At 39.9% G+C, this 20,873-nt stretch overlaps 1 protein-coding gene across 4 annotated transcripts in view; it reads left to right on the forward strand.

The window, feature by feature from the left end:
* The window catches only part of UTRN (utrophin), a 389,350-nt gene that overhangs the window by 122,796 nt on the left and 245,681 nt on the right, over positions 1-20,873 (forward strand). For 3 of the 4 annotated variants that reach the window (XM_081943504.1, XM_081943503.1, XM_081943505.1), the window contains exons 33-40: positions 434-589; positions 1,837-2,007; positions 4,274-4,453; positions 10,463-10,591; positions 10,760-10,930; positions 11,751-11,906; positions 14,292-14,429; positions 15,546-15,698. In XM_081943504.1, the coding sequence (XP_081799630.1) occupies positions 434-589; positions 1,837-2,007; positions 4,274-4,453; positions 10,463-10,591; positions 10,760-10,930; positions 11,751-11,906; positions 14,292-14,429; positions 15,546-15,698 (1,254 nt within the window). The remainder of the gene's footprint in view (positions 1-433; positions 590-1,836; positions 2,008-4,273; positions 4,454-10,462; positions 10,592-10,759; positions 10,931-11,750; positions 11,907-14,291; positions 14,430-15,545; positions 15,699-20,873) is intronic. The other variant, XM_081943506.1, reaches the window with a different exon arrangement.

Consider the following 20,873-nt stretch of genomic DNA (forward strand, 5'->3'; position numbering starts at 1 on the left):
AAAATGTGGAGTTGTTTCATTGCACTTGGGCTGTATTCAGACATGATTACCAGTCTTTAAACATGCTGGGAACTTGGATGCTATTTTCCCTCTTTCCTCTTCTTTTTTGCTCTAAACTGCCATATGATCTCCGGTTCATTCTTCATGGTAACTTCTATTTGTTATGATGTTGGGGGCATTTTTGTGATTTATTTTCTAAACAGAAACCATTGCTCAAAATAGGTTACTGACTAATTTGAATCTAGTTAATATTTGTCCTTGACTGTAGCAAACTGGGCACCACGGGGTGTGGCTTTGATGATAGATGATCAACAGAGATGATAATGGGGTTCAATTCTGATAGTTATTGAAAAGTAAAATTAAACCAGGAAGTTGAAATATTATAATATATTTTAATATAGTATAATATAACTATATGGTGTCCTGATTCCAGAAACTCTATAAGACCCTGAGTGAAGTAAAACTCGAGGTGGAGACAGTGATCAAAACAGGAAGGCAGATTGTACAGAAACAACAGACAGACAATCCCAAAAGCATGGATGAACAACTGACAGCACTGAAATTCCTTTACAATGATTTGGGAGCGCAGGTTAGTCTTTCATATGTATATTTTTGTTTCACTGTGTAAAATCCACTTGAGGTGAATATCAAGCATTTAATTAAATATTATATGAACCAGACTGGCTTTAGATACATTGGTATCCTTCAGTCTCAAAAGACTATGGTATCATGCTCTGGAAAGAGGTCCTAACTTAGCGTCTGGTGCGGCTAAAAAGTCCAATTCGGGAGTGGCAATCCCCTCCACACTGAGGGCAGATACATTCTCTCCTCTGCCCAGCCCCCAGATTTTGCTGGTTCCGGGACTGCCTCTTTACCTCAGCCTGCTGAACAAGTGTCTCTTCAAATTGGAGAAGGGCATGCTGCGTCTTTAGACCCTGAGTGATTTGGAGGATTTACTTACTATTCACAAGTTAAATCTCCAATGAGAATCTGTAATGTTTTAAATAGGAGATGAAAATATATGAATTTCTACATCAATAATACCGTGTTTCCCTGAAAATAAGACAAGGTTTTATTTTATTTTGACCCTCCCCCCAAAATAAGTGCTTGGCCTTATTTTTGGGGAGGTCTTATTTTTGAGGTACAGGAGGCGGCAAGTGTGGTCACCTCATGGCTGCTGCTGTGTTGAAATATTTTCAGGGAGGCTTATTTTTTTTTGGGGGGGAGGGTTTATTTTAGCACATGTGCTCAAAAGTCGTATAATCCAGGCTTATCTAGAGTAACTCTGCTCTGTTTTGAGATTTGATAAAAAGAAAACAATTTTATTTTTGTAAAATAAAATAAATGATCTAAGAGGTGGTTTCTTGACAGATCATCTTTTCCTTCATGAGTCCATCTATCTTGTAGAATTGTCATTGAATGCCTTTTCCTTATCCATTTTCCTTCATAGATGTAGTTGACTGATGAGGACAAATTCTTTTTAGAGGCAAGTAACCATAGCCAAAATAGAGGTTATGGAATAATACTAAATTTAAAGGTGCTTTGAGTTCAATTCCAAAAATCTGGAACACCATTTGAAAATGGTTAGTATTGACAAAATTACCATCAGTCATCTTCATACATCTTATGAAGATATCATTAGCACCATTAAACAGCAACACCTGTCTATTCCAGGTCCTTGGGAAGAACTTGATAGGTAAATAAAAATGCCAGATCCCATCTAAACATCTGCTCACTGTGTGACCCACACATAATGTTGATCAAATAAGTTTTCTTAATTGTTTGTTCTTGATGCTCGCTCTTTTATATGCTTTTTTATAAAACAATACAAAATAGGTGACAGAAGGGAAGCAAGATATAGAACAGGCATTGCAACTCTCATGCAAATTCAATGAAGTTTCCCTCTCCTTATCCAAATGGTTAGAGGTGACAGAAGCTGAACTGGTGCATAAGTCCACTTCAGAACGTACACTTTTTGATCTGGACACTGAAATCGCTTGGGCTAAGGTAAGCAGCCTGTTCTTAGCCTTCTTAGTTTGCATCTCATTTTGATACTTCTTGTTATAGTTCTGAATTCTACCTGCCAGGAAGCCCCCAGGGGCCAAGTCACCTCGGAAAGGGGTTATAGTTCTTACAGTTGAACAAAATAGTTCTATAGTTGAACAAAAAATATACCTTCTGTTTTGCTTTGGAAGCAGTTGTGGACAAAAATCAATCTTTTTAACCTGGAGCCTAGCTTATATATTTGAATTCAGCAGGTGGATCGCATTCATTTTTCCTCTGGTTTTATGGGGAATCTATTTGGAAATGTATTCTATGTTGCATCCAAACATGTCATGTTGAGTACTGCAAGGAATTCCAAGAAATTTAGTCTCCTTTCCTTTCCTGTTATAGGGACATGTTTTCTGACGCTATTGTATTGTATGCCTATGGATTCTTTTTAAAGAAAGCAATTCTGTAATATGCATGCTGCTCATGTGCATTTATCATATTAATATTTTAGAAAAGGTCACTAAATGTTGAACTCAACTTGAGAGACTTCACTCATTTGTTTGCCATTTGTAGAAACTTTACTATTTCAAACAGCTGAATTCTGCTAAGAGAATTAAAAAAAATAACAGATCCAATGCTCTGTACTTTGTTCTTTTTCTATTAATGTAATGCAACTGTTGGCTTTTTGAATGTAATTGCTTGTTTTAATTATTGATTGCTATTTTAAAAATGTCATGGTTAGTCAGTTCTTTGACTAATTGAGTGCAAAATGTCATTAGCCTGCTAGGAGGTTTGTGTGCCTGGGACTAATTTTGAAAATGAAACAATATAATTTCTGTGTATTACTTATTCTGAACAAAGAGCATGCATGAATTACTAGATGTATAATATAAAGTGAAAAAGGGCACCAAGTGGCTTCCCACTAAAATAAGAAATCGTTGGTTATTCCTGTAGTACAGTGATGGGACTCAATTTTTTTTTACTACCGGTTCTGTGGGTGTGCCTTTGTGGGCGTGGCAGGGGAGGGATATTGTAAAATCTCCATTCCCTCCCCACTTCAGGGGAAGATTACTGCAAAATCCTCATTAATTCCCGATCAGCTGGGACTCAGGGGGCAGAGAATAGATGGGGGTGGGGCCAGTCAGAGGTGGTATTTACTGATTCTCCAAACTACTCAAAATTTCCACTACTGGTTCTCCAGAACTGGTCAGAACCTTCTGAAAACCGCCTCTATTACAGTATAAAGTGAATTGTGTTATGAAGGAAAGCATATATCCTACCATAAAAAATATGCATGTGAGAAAAAGCTTGGAGATTCCTGAAGCGAACTCTAGAATTAAATGGAGATTTGATATTATTAAACATGTGTAATTCTTCCTTTTTTTTGGATTAGCATTGGAAACCTTAAGCAACAAACCATGTCCGCGTTTTTCAAATATGACAGAAATTATATTCTGTGGAATACTTACTTTGTTTTCAAAACAGTGTTTAGGCTGTAGTGTGATCTTGGTTTACAAGAAAGTGATAGTTTCAAATCATAATTTGCTGGACATTTATTTGCTTTTAAATAGGTCCAGAATTTCTACATCTTAAATAACAGAGGAGGAAGCGAAAATCTATATGAGCAATCTATAGTTTGCTATTGCATTAGATTACTCATTGCATACATCTTTCTCAGTTAAAATAAGAACCATTTAAGAAAGTGAGACTGATTTATTAGTAAACAGCTACTTAAACTGCTGTAGGAACATTTAAGGTATAGTAAAAATATTAAAAACATTTTGCAATTTATGAAAAACATATTCCTCAAAAGCAATCTTAATGTTTCCCCTTGAAAGATATGTAGTTCCCCAAATTTGCAAAAGAAGCCTTGTGAAATAAATGTATTTTATTTTCAGATTGCATAATAACTGCAGTTTGCATCGATTTAATATATCATAATAGATTTTGCAAAATCAGTTACAGATTGTAATTAAAACAAAGAATAGAGCACATTAAAACATTTACCAGTTACTGAAGCTACCATTTCTTTGAAAATTTTCTATTCAGTGACTACTAAGATACCTTGAATTTTAGAAGATCCCTTGCTTTGGAATCCTTTAGGTATCATATATCATATCATATAATTGGATTCCTTTCGGTATCATATATATCATTGCAGTGATATGCCAATCATTGGGAAAACTGATCAAGAGAGAAACCAAATCAATAGTAATTTTTTGGTTTCTGTCACCTTGAGAAACTTTCTTTTGTTCTGTTAATGGTCCCTGTTGTCTTCTAGAATGTGCTGAGAGAATTGGAGAAGAAGAAAGTTGATCTGAATAGTGTAACAGAAAGCAGTGCTGCACTGCAGGCCTTAGTGGATGGAAGTGAAACTTCTCTGGAGGAAAAACTCTGTGTTCTTAATGCTGGATGGAGTAGAGTCCGAACCTGGACCGAAGATTGGTGCAATACACTTCTGGTAAGCTGAAACTGCAAATGACAAATTTTGACATTTGCAGAATTTGTTATCTGTATGGCTTTGGATAGGGTAATATGCTTTGATAGGGGTCTTATTACCCTTGAAGTAGGAAATGTTTGCAAATGTCAAGTTTCCTATAAGGAGAGAATGGCCTTACTCAATTGAACACCTCCAAATATGTTAAATTTGAATGTTCCATGGCCAGGCAAGCTAGGACGATATCTTTAGAGCCTATTTAGTTGGGGAAGGCTGACCTATTAAATGGAAAAATGTATCAAATGATGAAGAGCTTGACAGCTTTTCCCGAAATAGTAAAATGTATTGAACAATTTGATAGTTTTACTTCTTACTTCATGCCCAAGAAGTATCAAAATCTTTTCTTTGAAGCTTTAGCCCAAGAATAAATACTTTAAAAGTAATTATTATATAAGAAGACTCATTGAAATATTCTTTGACATTTATTTAAATAAAGTGTAGCCATTATCTGTGCAATCACTATTTGTTATAACAATTGCTTTTACAAAACTTAAAAAACAGAAATGGATGTAATGGGCTCTGAATAATAATACAATACAATACAATACAATACAATACAATACAATACAATACAATACAATACAATACAATACAATACAATACAATACAATACAATACAATAGTAGAGTTGGGAGGGACCTTGGAAGTCTTCTAGTCCAACCCCCTGCCTAGGCAGGAAACCCTATACCGTTTCAGACAAATGGCTATCCAACATCTTCTTAAAGATTTCCAGTGTTGGGGCATTCACAACTTCTGGAGGCAAGCTGTTCCACTGATTAATTGTTCTAACTGTCAGGAAATTTCCCCTCAGTTCTAAGTTGCTTCTCTCCTTGATTAGTTTCCACCCATTGCTTCTTGTTCTACCCTCAGGTGCCTTGGAGAATAGTTTGACTCCCTCTTCTTTGTGGCAACCTCTGAGATATTGGAACACTGCTATCATGTCTCCCCTAGTCCTTCTTTCTCTTAAGCTAAACATACCCAGTTCCTGCAACCGTTCTTCATATGTTTTAGTCTCCATTCCCCTAATCATCTTTGTTGCTCTTCTCTGCACTCTTTCTAGAGTCTCCACATCTTTTTTACATCGTGGCGACCAGAACTGAATGCAGTATTCCAAGTGTGGCCTTACCAAGGCATTATAAAGTGGTATTAACACTTATAATAATAATAATATTTATTTCTTAGCCGCACCCTCTCCCGAAGGACTCGGGGCGGCGTACAATAAAAACATAAAAATACAAGTATGGACAGACATACATATAATATAGACGTATACAAAGACGTATACAAAGAGGAGGTGGACAAATGGATGGAGACAATTAAAATCACAATATTAAAATCCCTTAAATAAATTAAATAAATTACAAAAATAAAAACCCGTCAGGAGCGATATGTTCAGACTATGGTTGAGCCAGGCCAGCTACTTGAAATAGGTGGGTCTTGAGCTTTACACGGAAGGAGCGGAGGTCAGAGGTAGTCCTAATATCCGGGGGGAGGTCATTCCACAGGGCTGGGCCCGCCACAGAGAAGGCTCTACACCTAGGCGCCGCCCCTCGGCACTGTCTGGTGGACGGCACCTGGAGGAGTCCCTCTCTGTGCGAGCGAATTGGTCACAGGGATGTATGGGGCAAGATACGATCCCGTAAGTAACTAGGTCCTGAGCCATGGAGCGCTTTAAAGATCGTTATCAGAACCTTGAAACGCACCCGATAGACCACAGGAAGCCAGTGCAGCTCGCGCAGGAAAGGTGTCACATGGGAGTACCTAGAACTCCCCATAATTACCCGCGCGGCCGCATTCTGGACCAACTGTAGCCTCCGGGTGCATTTCAAGGGAAGCCCCATGTAGAGAGCATTACAGTAGTCCAGGCGAGACGTCACCAGCGCATGAGTGACTGTGCGTAAGGCGTCCCGGTCCAGTAGGGGGCGCAATTGGCGCACCAGGCGAACCTGGTGGAACGCCCCCCTTGCCACGGCTGTCACATGGTCATCCATGGACAGCCGGGCATCCAGGAGGATGTCCAAATTGCGCGCCCGCTCTACGGGGGCAAGTTGAACGCCCCCGATGGCCAAAGATGGCGTTAATTGGCTGAACCGGGGAGCCGGTACCCACAGCCACTCCGTCTTGGAGGGGTTGAGCTTGAGTCGGTTGTCATCCATCCAGACCCGTATGGCTTCCACACACCGGGACATCACTTCGACGGCCTCGTTGGGGTGGTTCGGGGTGGAAATGTACAGCTGAGTATCATCAGCGTACAGATGATATCCCACCCCAAAACCACGGATGATCTCACCCAACGGCTTCATATATGTGTTGAACAGGAGTGGCGAGAGGACCGACCCCTGTGGTACCCCACAAGTAAGGGGGCTTAGGGTCGACCTCTGCTCTCCTGCCAACACACGTTGCGTCCGACCGGAAAGGTAGGAGCCGAACCACCGCAAAACGGTGCCCCGGACCCCCAACCCCTCCAGTCGGCGCAACAGGATACCATGGTCGATGGTATCAAAAGCCGCCGAGAGGTCTAATAGGACCAGGATAGAGGAACAACCCCTATCTCTGGCCCTCCAGAGATCATCTACCAGCGCGACCAAGGCCGTCTCCGTGCTGTGCCCGGGTCGGAAGCCGGACTGGCGCGGATCTAGATAATCATCTTCCTCCAGATGTCGTGGAAACTGATAAGCCACCACACTCTCTACAACCTTCGCCAAGAAGGGAAGGTTGGAGACAGGACGATAATTGGCCAGCTCCATAGGGTCCAGGGAAGGCTTCTTGAGCAAGGGTCTCACCACCGCCTCTTTTAAAGAGGCCGGGAGAGACCCCTCACCCAACGAAGCGTTCACTAGGCCCAGGAGCCAGTCACGTGTAACCTCCCAGGATGCCAGTACAAGCCAGGAGGGGCACGGGTCCAATAAACATGTGGTGGGTCGCAGTCGTCCACGCATTCTGTCCAAATCCTCGATGGCAACCAAGTCAAACTCCTCCCAGATCGATGTCTCAAGACTCGCCACGGACGTCTCCATTGGACCACTGACAGGGACCCAATCCTTCCGGATTTGAGCGATTTTATCCTGCAGATATTTCCCAAACTCCTCTGCCCTACCCTGTAAAGGGGCCTCCCGCGGGCTCTGAAACAAGAGGGAGCGGGACACCCGAAACAGGGCGGCAGGGCGGTTCTCTGCGGATGCAATGAGAGTGGCACAATATTGACGTTTGGCCGCTCTCAATGCCACAAGGTACGTCCTTAAATGGGCTCGTAGCTGTGTTCGGTCAAATTCGGAACGGGAGGATCTCCAACGACTCTCTAGGCATCTCTTGCGGCGTTTTATCACCCTTAGCTCCTCGGTAAACCAAGGGGCCAGGGTGGATCGTTGCCGCCAGAGAGGCCCCAAAGGCGCCACCCGGTTCAAGGCCCTGGTAGTCGCATTATTCCACGCGACCGCCAGGTCCTCTACCCGGGGGCGGGTCAGGGTTGCAGGAGGTGGCCCAAGCTCCATCTGGAACCTATCTGGTTCCATCAGGCGCCTGGGGCGGAACCATCTAGTGTTTCCTGGTTCCGCCTCCCCGCAGCGGGGGGTAGCACCAGGGAAGTCGAGTCGGAGGAGTGAGTGATCTGACCATGACAGGGGAGTGATGGTTAAGTCCCCTCCTCCCAGATCACTCAACCACTGGCCAGAGACAAAAACAAGGTCCAGGGTGTGTCCTCCCTCGTGTGTCGGGCCCTGAATCAATTGAGTCAGGTCCATGGCTGTCATGGAAGCCACTTCACGTGATCTTGATTCTATCCCTCTGTTGATGCAGCCTAGGACTGTGTTGGCTTTTTTGGCAGCTGCTGCACACTGCTGGCTCATATTTAAATGGTTGTCCACTAGGACTCCAAGATCCCTTTCACAGTTACTACTACTGAGCAAGGTATTGAAGAAGAGGATGAAGAGCTGCAGCCAAGGCAGTGGTGGGTTGCAGGTGGTACACTTGGGTACGGGTACCGCTTTGGTACGGTGCTCCGGAGGGCCCACCCACCCGCCCTTGTTCCTTACCTGTATTTGAAAGAAATGGGCCTTCTGCGCATGCGTGCGCAGTGTACAGCGCCTGTACGATGCTCCGCCAAGCAGCTGGAGCATCGCAGAGGCATCACAGGAGGTAAGGATACTGTGCGCATTTATGTGGTGGCCGCCAGGCCCTATCGCACCGTACCAGTTGCAACGGGATCCGGAACCCACCACTGAGCCAAGGCAATGGTCAAATAAGAGCTGGAAGGGAATTTGATAAAGTGTTTCAGACTTGACCATCCATAGTTCAGGGCAGGGAGAAGAGAGGAACATTCAGGGAAGCAAGATTTTATTACTGTAACCTTATAGTCAAAGTATCAGGTTCTGTTCAGGCAAAGAAAACAAACAAGATGTCTAAGCAAGTAGTTCATGGTAAATGTAATCTTTATAAGCCTGTTCTAGTACTTCCAACAAACACACGGTGCACAACACGAGTGAGTTAAAGTCAAGCCTGTAATTCCGTACTTCCCTCCACCATTTAAACTCTCCTGTGCCCCACACTCCTGTGGCCCGCCCTCTCCTACGCGCGTGCAATACACCCAAGATACTCCGATGCCATGACAGACCATGCTGGTTTACATTGCCATGTCTGCGCTGGTGCCGTTCCATATGAAAGTCACTGCAGGATCCGAAGGTCCTTCAAGTTCTTGGCATGGCAGGGAAACAAGTGTGGTGTCAGGTTTCCGAAAGATGCCCTAATTGACAGCAGCAATCCAAGTCACGAAACATCCCAGTCATGAATCTCCCCATCAACGGAATGGCAGTCCCGAGCCCCTGAGAGCACCAGGGCTGACACAAAGTATTTTTAGTATTCATGAGTTAGATGTTCAAGTTTGTTCTACTTTAAAGGGCTGCCATCTTTCTTGCAAGTCTGAATGTGTCTCTCACTTCATTGCCATTATCTTATATTTGTGCTTCTAGACTGATTTTCAATTTATTTGTGCTTCTAGACCGCCCCCTCTCCCAGAAGGGACTTATAGATAGCCCTTAGCCTTATGGCCACAATTGAGCCTGGAATTATGGTAGTAGGTTGTGGCAATCGTCAAGAGTCACCAAGTGACTATGCCCTATTTTACAACTTTTTTTTGTAACAGTTATTAAGCAAAAGCAGCAGTTAAGTGAATCTATTTTTTCAGTAGGAATTTTTGCCAGAAACTGGAGGTAAATGCAGGAAACTGGCAAAAAAAATACTGAAAATTGCAATCATGTGACTGCAGGATACTACAAATAGCTGAAAATGCAAACTGGTTACTGAGTGCCTTAAATGCAAGATATGGCCACGATCCCCCTCCCCCCTCTACTCCCTCTCCATCTATCTATATATCTATATCTATATCTAAATCTATATCTAAATGCAAATCTATCTATCATCTATCTATCTATCTATCTATCTATCTATCTATCTATCTATCTATCTATCTATCTATCTATCTATCTATCATCTATCTATCTATCTATCTATCTATCTATCTATCTATCTACTTACCTTACCTTACCTTACCTTACCTACCTCTATCATATCTCTCTCCATCTCCATCTCCCTCTCCCTCTCTCCCCCTCCCCCTCCCCCCCTCTCTCTATCCATATCCATATCCATATCTGTATTCATATCCATATCTGTGTGTGTGCATGTGTGTGTGCATGTGTGTGTGCAGTGTTGGAATTTTTGCTGTAAAAAAATTATCTGGAAGGAATACAGAGTATAATATGTCATCTTGAGCTTTGGGAGAAAAAAATAAGACATAAATCTAGTCACTAAAATTATAACAAATAAATACCAAATTATTATTAGGTCTTGGCATTAAAGGAGCTGAATACCAAACGAAAGTGCCATTGACTGATCAGTGCGAATGTTTTCTATTTAAAAAGTTCCATTTTATTGACATTTAAGGTACGTTTTCATTGATTTATCTTTGTCTTTCATTTACAGAATCACCAAAGTCAACTGGAGATTTTTGATGAGAACGTTGCCCACATAAGCACTTGGCTGTATCAAGCTGAAGCTCTGTTGGATGAGATTGAGAAAAAGCCTGCCAACAAGAAAGAAGAGACAGTGAAGGTAGGAAAATTGAACTTTTACTGACACGGCTTAGACAGTAATAGCATATTTTGGATCCAGATGAAAGTCTGCCAGGTTCTGATTTTGATTGCTGTCTTGTTTCCCTTCCTTCCATTTTTAATCCTACTGTGGTCTAAACAATAACTCTATTTCCTCCCCCATTCACAGCGCCTAACATCAGAATTGGATGCTGTTAGTCTCAGAGTTGATAATGTGCGTGACCAAGCTGTTATGCTGATGAGCGGTCGTGGCGTATCATGTCATGAGCTTGTAGAACCCAAATTGACAGAACTGAATAGGAACTTTGAAAAAGTGTCACAGCACATCAGAAGTGCTAAGGTGAGTGCAGAAGACTTCCTGGTCCCAAAGTGTATCTGCTGGCCTATTTTTACATTTATGTTGCTGTTTTTTTTTACTTCTCTAATGTTTCTGTGAAATGCATGCTATGGGATTGCATTTTGTCAAAGGGAACTGCTTTCTAATATTTCATTGCATTTTTGCATTATTTAGGAGATTATCTCCTGCACATGGTGGCACAAGGACAAAAATATGCAGATAGTCCTTGTTTAGCAACTGCATTTGGGAGAAGCTAGTTTCGTGGTTTGGCAAAGTAGTCTCTAAATGAAACAGCACAATACTTCAGCTTTCCTTTGCTTTAGGGATCTGTGAAAGCTGTAAATGCGAGAGTTAGAGACTAGTTGCTTTTTTCAAAACTGTTGTAACTGTGAAAATGTATTGTATGAAGCAGTTGCTACCAAGGACTACCTCCATTAGTTCTGTCCTACTTTGAGTAGGACAGCAATACTTCTTCACCAGTACTGTTTAAACATGAAAAAGAAAGAAGATAATTATTTAATTTTTAAAATGTTAAAATGACATGCTACTCGAAAACATTCTCTTTTCTCTTCTTATTCATCAAAAGCACGTAAACTAATATATTCTGGTTTTGGTTTTTTTTTGGGAAAAAATCGTTTTATTTTACTTGTAATTCTGTTTCTACAAGCTATCTGCAAAAGATAATTTCTCAGTGTCAGTTTTAGGAATGAGAAATTCTAGAAGGTTATTTACTCATTTACAACTATACTGTTGCAGTTATGTGAAATGTATATAAATATACTGACTAATTGATCAGTGTGCTTGCTATCTTTGTGTGTGCCAGATGCTGTTCAGCCAGGACGCTCATAAAAGGTTTGCTAAGCAGGAGCTCTCTGGAATTGCAGTGGCTTCTAAAGACCTTGATAAATTTGAATGTGAGATAAAGGAAATGCTGAATGTAGTGGAAAAGCACATGGAATCAAAAGAAGATGATGAAAAGGTTGGAGAACTTCACGTTACAACAAAATTATCATACTCACTCTTGACTTTTCTTTCTTTCTTCCCCCAGCCGTCTTTTAATTCCCAGGCATGCTTTTTTAAATCTGGAATCCTGTGACCTAGAGGTCTATTGATGACATTGTAATTCACTTGCTGCATGCAATAAATATTGATCTTGCTTGTATCAGCTGTTTCACCATTGCTGTCTTCCTGATGACTTTATACATTCAGTTCTACATGTACAAGGGATTTGTCTTGTTTGATTATGATAAAATGTATAGTCGTGTCATACTTGAAATCATGCAGTTGGAAGCTCATCCTTTTTCAAACGCTTTCTCGTCATTCGGAGTCCTTGGCAAAATTTGCAATGTGTCTCCTTTTGTGCTACATCTACAGGTAGTCCTCAACGTACAACAAATCCTTTAGTGACCATTCAACTTTACAACAGCAACTTAAAAAAGTGACTTATGACCATTTTTCACACTTACGATCATTGCGGCATTCCCACTGTCATATGATCAACCTTTAGATGCTTGGCAAAAGGTTCATATTTACGATGATTGCAATGTCCTGGGGTCATGTTGATTACCTTATTTATTTATTATTAAATTTATATTGCCGCCTATTCGCCCATGGCCACTCAAGGCAGCTTACAGAATATAAAAACCACATCTAAAAACAGTAAAACGAATTAAAAAATCAAATATATTAATTAATGTAAAAAATCACCCACCCACCCCATGTCCCGCCCCAGTGATAGCCGATCACATGAGCCATTTAATGGGCTCCATCCCATTCTAGGTTTCCCAGGGTCACTGGCAGAACCAGATCTTCAGCACCTTCCAGAGGAATATTAGAGTGGAGGCCGTTCCAATCTCTGGGGGGCAATGATGTTCCAGAGAGAGGGAGCCACCATTGAGAAGGCCCTTCTGGGTCCCACCAGGTGTATCGCCCTCATGGGAGGGACCCACAACGTTCCCTGCCTCCCCACTCTAATGGGTCGGGTAGATATGACTGGCAAGAGGCAGTCCCTTTTATGGCCTTCTGACAAGCAAAGACAATGGGGAAGCCAGATTCACTTAACAAATGTGTTTTAAATGTCTGCAATGATTCACTTAACAACTGTGGTAAGAAAGGTTGTAAAATGAGACAAAACTCACTTAACAAATGTCTCAAGAGAAATTTTGGCCTCAATCATGGTCATAAGTCGAGGACTACCTGTATTACACTGGAAGCATAGGCAGTGTAGGAGATGTTCAACTGTGATTTCCCGCAACTGCTGTTGCTCCTCCTGGAGATTGCTAGAATGGGCAGAAGAGTTGCTGTATCATAGCACCGACTTACTTCTGCAACAGAGGAAATTTGTTGCAAAAGTGAGGAGATATAAATATAGATGCAGAATATTGATATTAGATTATTATTTTAATGCTTGGTGTCTTCATTGAAGACTGTTTTGTGTTGTCACACAATTACATGTTGCAAAGTCAGTAATTACAATTGATCTCCTAATGAATTCACAGCAAAATATGAATTCACTGATTCTTTGTGGCGGGTAAAAATTATTATAGTTCTGGTCGCCACGATGTAAAAAAGATGTGGAGACTCTAGAAAGAGTGCAGAGAAGAGCAACAAAGATGATTAGGGGACTGGAGACTAAAACATATGAAGAACGGTTGCAGGAACTGGGTTATATCTAGTTTAATGAGAAGAAGGACTAGGGGAGACATGATAGCATTGTTTCAATATCTCAGGGGTTGCCACAAAGAAGAGGGAGTCAAACTATTCTCCAAGGCACCTGAGGGTAGAACAAGAAGCAATGGGTGGAAACTCATCAAGGAGAGAAGCAACTTAGAACTGAGGAGAAATTTCCTGAGAGTTAGAACAATTAATCAGTGGAACAGCTTGCCTCCAGAAGTTGTGAATGCCCCAACACTGGAAGTCTTTAAGAGGATGTTGGATAGCCATCTGTCTGAAACGGTATAGGGTTTCCTGCCTAGGCAGGGGGTTGGACTAGAAGACCTCCAAGGTCCCTTCCAACTCTACTATTGTATTGTATTGTATTATAATTAGAGTCCTGCATTCTTCAAAAAAGGATTCTGAGGAAATACTTCCAAACTCATGGGTGCCAACCCAAAGAAAGGTGGTTTTTTTTTTAATGAGATTGATGCATTTTTCTTTCTTTTTTCAACTTTGTGCACGGTTCCTTGAATGAATAGCAGAGAGATGCTGTGCTCGAGTGAGGCCTGCAGCATTTTTTTCTGAATAGTTTTTAAACACGCACAGCCATGCTCTGCTTGTTTCTCTGCACTGCCTTACTCTTTGGGAGTAACAAAAGCTGGTTGCCCCAAGTACTCCTGAAAACATGTCCTTCTTTCTAAAATTGTAGCTGGATGAAGAAAGAGCACAAATTGAGGAAGTTCTGCAAAAAGGCGAGCATTTGTTACAGCAGCTCATAGAAGATAACCGAAGAGAAAAAATCCGCTTGCAGCTCCTCCTTCTTCAGACCAAGCAAAGCAGCGCAAAGGTCAGTGAAAGTAGCCTTGCTTTGCAGTAGATCAGGGGTGTCCAAAGTTGAGAACTTTAAGACTTGTGGACTTCAACTCCCAGAATTCTGGGAGTTGAAGTCCACAAGTCTTAAAGTTCTCAAGCTTGGACACCCCTGCAGTAGATCTATAATGTTTTAGACGTGACTTCTTCTTTCTTCCCTCAGAAGAAGCCTTATACACACCTAAAAAAATTAATTCTTATCTGTGAGACATACAGAATCCACCTTTCTGCCTGTTCCTCTCTACTATCATGATTTGTTTACAGGTAGTCCCTGACTTAAGACCATAATTGACCCCAAAACCTACGTCGCTAAGTGAGAAATTTGTTAAGTGACTTTTGCTCCATTTTACGACTTTTCTTGCCACATTGGTTAAGTGAGTCACTGCAGTTGTTAAAATAGTAGCACTGTTGTTAAGTCAATCTGGATTTCCCATTGCTTGTCAGTGAGTAGCAAAAGGGGATCACATGACCTTGGGACACTGAAAACATGAACCATTTGATCACATGACCGTGGGGATGCTGCGGTCGTCCTAAGTGTGAAAAATGGTCATAGCTCACTTTTTTTCAGTGCCGTGGTAACTTCGAACAGTCACTAAATGAACTATAAGACGAGGGTTACTGGTATTAAACGTATATGCTATCTATTTCACTCTTTATATGACTCGGGCAGCTTATAATGCAATAGAAATATAAATATAAGAAGAATTTTAAATATAAAAATGACTTAAAAATTGCAAGTATTAAATATAGACTAAAAATAAAAGGCTTGACCGAAATGAAAATGGTGTCTTTTAAGTAACTGCACCAACCATCTCCAAACTGGAGCCTCTCCATTGGGACCTCAAATCATCCAGCAGATGCAGGTCCTAAGGCCCTTCCAAAAGGCCAGAAGGTTGGGGGCAGATCTCATCTCTGGTGGCAAGATGTTCCAAAGGACAGAGGCTAGGACAGAAAAGATTCTTCTCTTAGGCCAGCATGGCTGACTCAGGAATTCTGGGAGTTGAAGTCCACAAGTCATAAAAGGGCCATAGTTCCCCACACCCATCTTATGACTTTAATTATTAATTTTATAACCTTTCTTTTTGGGTTGCAGGAGCTTCGGTCATTACAAAGGAGGCAAGTGTTAGAGCTTTCACCTTCATTTACTCCATATGAAATGGAAGCAGAGAGTCACTTGAAGTGGCTTAGTGAAACAGATGCTAGTTTTTCTGGACTTCAAGAAGCTGAAGAGAGGGAGAAAACAAAGGTATATTATTTTTAATATAAACCACTCATTTATGTTTCAATACATTTGTTCAATACATTTCAATACATTTGTTCTTAATCATTCCTGCTGTCCATCCCAGTGTTTCCAAACTTGTGCTTGTACATAGGTTATTTATTATTATTATTATTTAATTAGATTTCTAGACCGCCCCCTCTCCCCGAAGGGACTCGGGGCGGTGTACAGGTATAAGGTTGAATCTCAGCTTATTTTTTTGACAAGCTGCCAGGCTTGTCTGTTATGACTGTTGAACTCTATCATGGTTAGGTTGCATAAGGATCACTTGGATTGTGCTGCTCGAAATGTAATAATTTGTTCAAAACTAATGGTTTTAACTCTGTTTTCAAGGTAATACTGCCTCCCCCCCCCCGAATAATTAATTTATTCCGGAGAACTAATTCAAACTTATTCCACCGCTTGTCTTCTTCAAATCTCATGTACCTTGAATGAAGAAGTGACTTAGCAGCCTTTCCAAGATGAACTAGACAGATAGTGTTAACTATGCAAATCAAAACTGTGACTGATACAACCCGGTACTATGCTGTACAGCTTATAATTAATAACTAATACTTTAAATTGGGCTCAGAAGTGATAGGAACACATTACAGTGACCTCAGAATCACTCTTTAATTGAACAATTCTTGAACTAAGCTATATGGATTTCGTATCCCCCGTAAATATGAAATACATTGACCTATAATATGAAGCAAGAGTTGATTATGAATATTTTCTAAAGCTCATTTTTAACCAAACATAAGAATGTAAGAACCTACAAAGTGCCACACTAGATTGGACACTTGACCTCTTTTCCCAGTGGTCAATAAATCCTATAAGGAATTTTACTAATCCCTTACAAATGACCTTCAGAGGTATTCCCACTGCCATCAAAGCTCATAGCCACTGATTTCCACAACTTCAGTGAATTGGGTCAAAGCTTCACCCATATTCTTCATATATTAAAAGAATACTCCCAACTGTTATTGTATGTATTTTTGAATTATTGAAAGAGCTTCTTAAATTGGCTATCAATATTCTCTCACTGGTTAGGAATCTCTCTCCTAAATCACTATTACAATCAATGATATTTTTCAAATATATCTGACTCATTAGTATAAAATCCAATGAGAAAAGAGGTAACTTTTAGTGAGGTTTTTGGTTAACCAAGAGGCTTGCTTAAACCTTAGTTCTAATTAATTCCTAAAAAGACACACTATTTATATAGATAATCCTCGATTTACAACAGTTCATTTAGTGACCATTTGAAGTTACAATGACATTGTTACGGTTTTTCACACTTACAACCCTTGTAGCATTCCCGTGGTTGCGTGGTCAGAATTCAGATGCTTCACCAACCGACTCATACTTATGATGGTTATGGTGTCCCTGGATCGTGTCACCCTTTTATGACCTTCTGACAAGCAAAGTCAATGGGGAAGCCAGATTCACTTAACAACTGTGTTACTAACTTAACAATAATTCACTTAACAACTGTGGCAAGAAAAGTTGTAAAATTGGGCAAAACTCATTTAACAAATGTCTCGCTTAGCAACAAAAATTTGGGGCTCAATTGTAGTCAGAAGCCGAGGACCATCTGTACTATTTTTTGTTTGGATTTTATACCAATGAGTCAGATATTTTTGAAAATGTGATTCATCGTAATAGTGATTTAGGACAGAGATTCCTGCCTACTGAGGGGATGTTGATAGCTAATTTAAGAAACTCTTTCAATAATTCAAACCTATATACAATGACTTTTCATTTTCTGTTTCTAATGGATCCACTTTTTTTCAGATTCTAAGTCTGCCATAGGATTTGTTTTATGTTTATTTATATAATGAGACTTGTGGAGCAGTAAGTAATTTTTTGGACAGGCTTGTGTATTAGGCAATCTGTCAAATCCTTTTGCATTACTGGTTATGGAGCTTCATAATTAAATTAATCAATCTCTTTATGACTTTTCTGTAACTTGTAAATCTAAAACCAATTGAGGATGAGATAAAAGAATGTTCAAATCTCAAAATGAGTTCTGTGTAATGTAGAATAATAGTGGTCTGCTCGACAGTAGTAGCTATATTCATTTTCTTTTCCCGAGGCTAATAGGAGCTTGTAAAGAGGCAATTTTGATCTACTGATCATATACTGAATGTTTCTTCCTTTAGTATTAGTGTTGCTGTAGAGATGGCCCATCAGTCATACTAAAACCCTAGAAAACTCTATAACAAACTCCCACATAATGTAAGCTGTGATCGTCAAGAATGATTAAAAAAATAATTGGTCTTGAAGGTTTTGCCTAATAGGTGGACTATCCAATTTGGGGGCATCTTTCAGATGTGTTGATTTCAACTTTCAGAATGTGTTAACCAACATACACATTGATAAAAATTGTGGGAATTGAAATCCACACAGCTGACAAATGGAGAAGATCCATTGAGTTTCATTTTAAAAAATCATCTTGACAATCAAACATAACAATGCAATCCCAGTATTTTGTACTTGCATCTTAACTTGTATTAAGATTACGAGATTTATGTCATTTCATCACAATATATAGTTTGTTACATAATATAAGTTTTGTTAAATATGTGATTGAAAATATCCATAAACACGTTTTGTTACCCTTCCCTTCTTCCCCCTCACCACATGGTTACAGAAACCATATTTTACAACTCTTATATCAGTTTAAATCTATTTGCAGATCTTCTTTAACACAAAACAAATTGTTAGCTGCTGTCCAGTCATGTCTTTCTGGATATTGTTCTAAATACTAGAGTAACTAGTTCCTATGAAAAAAGTGGGGTTACATTACATCCCCTTCAAAAAAATAAAGGGATCTGAATGTTGAGATGTAGTATTTATTGGTGCACAGAAAAAAACAAAAACAATAATTCTTCCAAGAACTATCCACTTTTATCTGGCCTCTGACAACTTTTTTTTGGCAGAGTGCATCACTCCACAGGTCCTTTAGGGCAACGCAGGTGAAGTATTAAACCCTCCTTTCTTAGGATAAATATTAAGAATTGCTTAATGGAAGGATAAGAGATTCGTCATTGATTTGAAGATCAATTGCGCGAAGTGGGCATTGTATATATGGCTGTTCAATAGTTACAGGTACAAAAATAATGAATCAGATAAGGCCCGAACACTGTCCTGATTTCCATTTCCATGAAGACCAGGGGATGTTCTTTACACTTACAGAAATGTAAAGAATTCATCTGTTAAGTTGATGTGTAGGTGAACCCACCCTAAGGTTTAATTTTTAGCTTGATGTTGCCAAGTTGGAGTTCACACTTTTTCTCTCAACCCCCCTCCCTCACTCACTGTTGATTACCCAAACTTTCCTTTCTGTTTCAAAGGCATTTTATTTCAAGGGTTCTAATAAATTATAGTTTTTCCCTTACATTTTGAATTGAACCTTGACCAGGGGTTTGAGTTTCTCATTAATCTTCCCTGTTTGCCACCTACATTGTGCCAAACAATTGATCAATATTGCAACTGTCTAAGACTTTGCTACTGGGGATCTTAATGACCTTCATTCTGGAATGGACTCCCAACAGTGTAATTCAGAAAACAAATAAATCACTTTTTGTGTGTCAGGATTTGACTGACCCACAATTTTTTTAGAAATGTGCCAATTGGGGATTTTTTTTATCTAGTATATTGCTTCTATTTCATCTAGCAACCACTTCTAGCTAATATGAACTCCTTGCAGGAAAGGTAGGATGCAATGTTAATTAATGGAAGCAGTAACCGTGTGTCTTGTTGAATGGCTGACCTTGTGGGATCATGCTAAGAACGATCACCCCCAGTGTTATCTTTCCCACAGTAATCAGCCAGATGCCCTTGGAAGCCATGAAGATTAGCATTTATTATTGTTTTATCACCAGCATCTGGGAATCCAAATCTACAATTATATAACGTTTATGCTAATATAAAACTTAGTTCTCTGAGATAATGGTATAATGTTATAAAACATAGCCCTTCAAAAATCACACCCTGTAAGGAGATAGGGCCATGCCATGCTGCAGGAGCCATCTTTCAAAGTGCTTCATTTGAGATCTAATTCTTTTTTTAGTATCTATGGCATAGGAGTCCCATAATATTACATCTGCAGTCTGTTCTGATAACCAAAGAAGTGACTGACTGCATAGATCACTGGTGAATCACAGTGTTGGTGACAGTGATATGTGATTTGGTTATTTTCAAGTATCGTTGAAGTGGCCTGGAAACAGAGGGTGACAATCACTAAGGTGCTTTTTTTCATGTGACAACTAGACTTCCTTGGTTTTCTCTAAAGACATTTCACTTCTCATCCAAGAAGCTTCTTCAACTCTGAATTCTGAGCTGAAGAAGCTTCTTTGATGAGAAGCGAAACATCTTCAAAGAAAAACAAGAAAATCCAGTAGCCTCTTGAAAAAACGCATCCTTGAAACAACCATGACCTGGATGACTGAGAATCTTCATAGACAGAGGGTGGCAAGGTTTTCATTAGGTGTTTGTCCCTTTGGAAACAATCCAAAGCACAAAATTGATATAAAAAGGGAAATAAAATTAAACTAACATTTACTAGCCAAAACGTGGGCAGAGTCTGGTAGCAGCAGCTTTTGAACTAACAATTTTATTTAAGGCATAAGGGTTTAATGAACTACAACTCATTTCATCTGTCAGAAGCATGAAGTAGCTTGACTGATGTGTTATTTAAGTATCTTGGAATGGGGAGGCGATGGGAAGACAGGATAGTTATGCAGATGGAGTTCCTTGGCATAAGCTTAAGCCTTAAATAAAAGCGTTGATCTCCAAAGTGCTATTTTTTTTGCTATCACTGATCAATCAAAACTTTCTACGTTTGCTAGAGGCTTTCAGACAGGGGCAGGATTGATATTTGGATTTGCATGCAAACTTTCAATAATGCATACCAAAAGTATATCGATCAATGAGTTTTCACTAGCTTCGTTATGAAAAGGTAATATTTTAATAAAATAAAATGACATGCAAGACATATTAAAAAGGCATTTGGTGCATGTCGTTTTGGTTTTCCTTATGCAGTCATATTATTACGTATTTAAATGAGAATGGACCCTCATTTGATACTGATGAGAACAATTGTGAAATATATTTAGTTTAATTTTTATATCAATTTATCAGACTACATAACTTAAG

Source organism: Natrix helvetica, assembly GCF_964273705.1.
Source record: "Natrix helvetica genome assembly, chromosome: 2".
Classification (NCBI taxonomy): Eukaryota; Metazoa; Chordata; class Lepidosauria; order Squamata; family Natricidae; genus Natrix; species Natrix helvetica.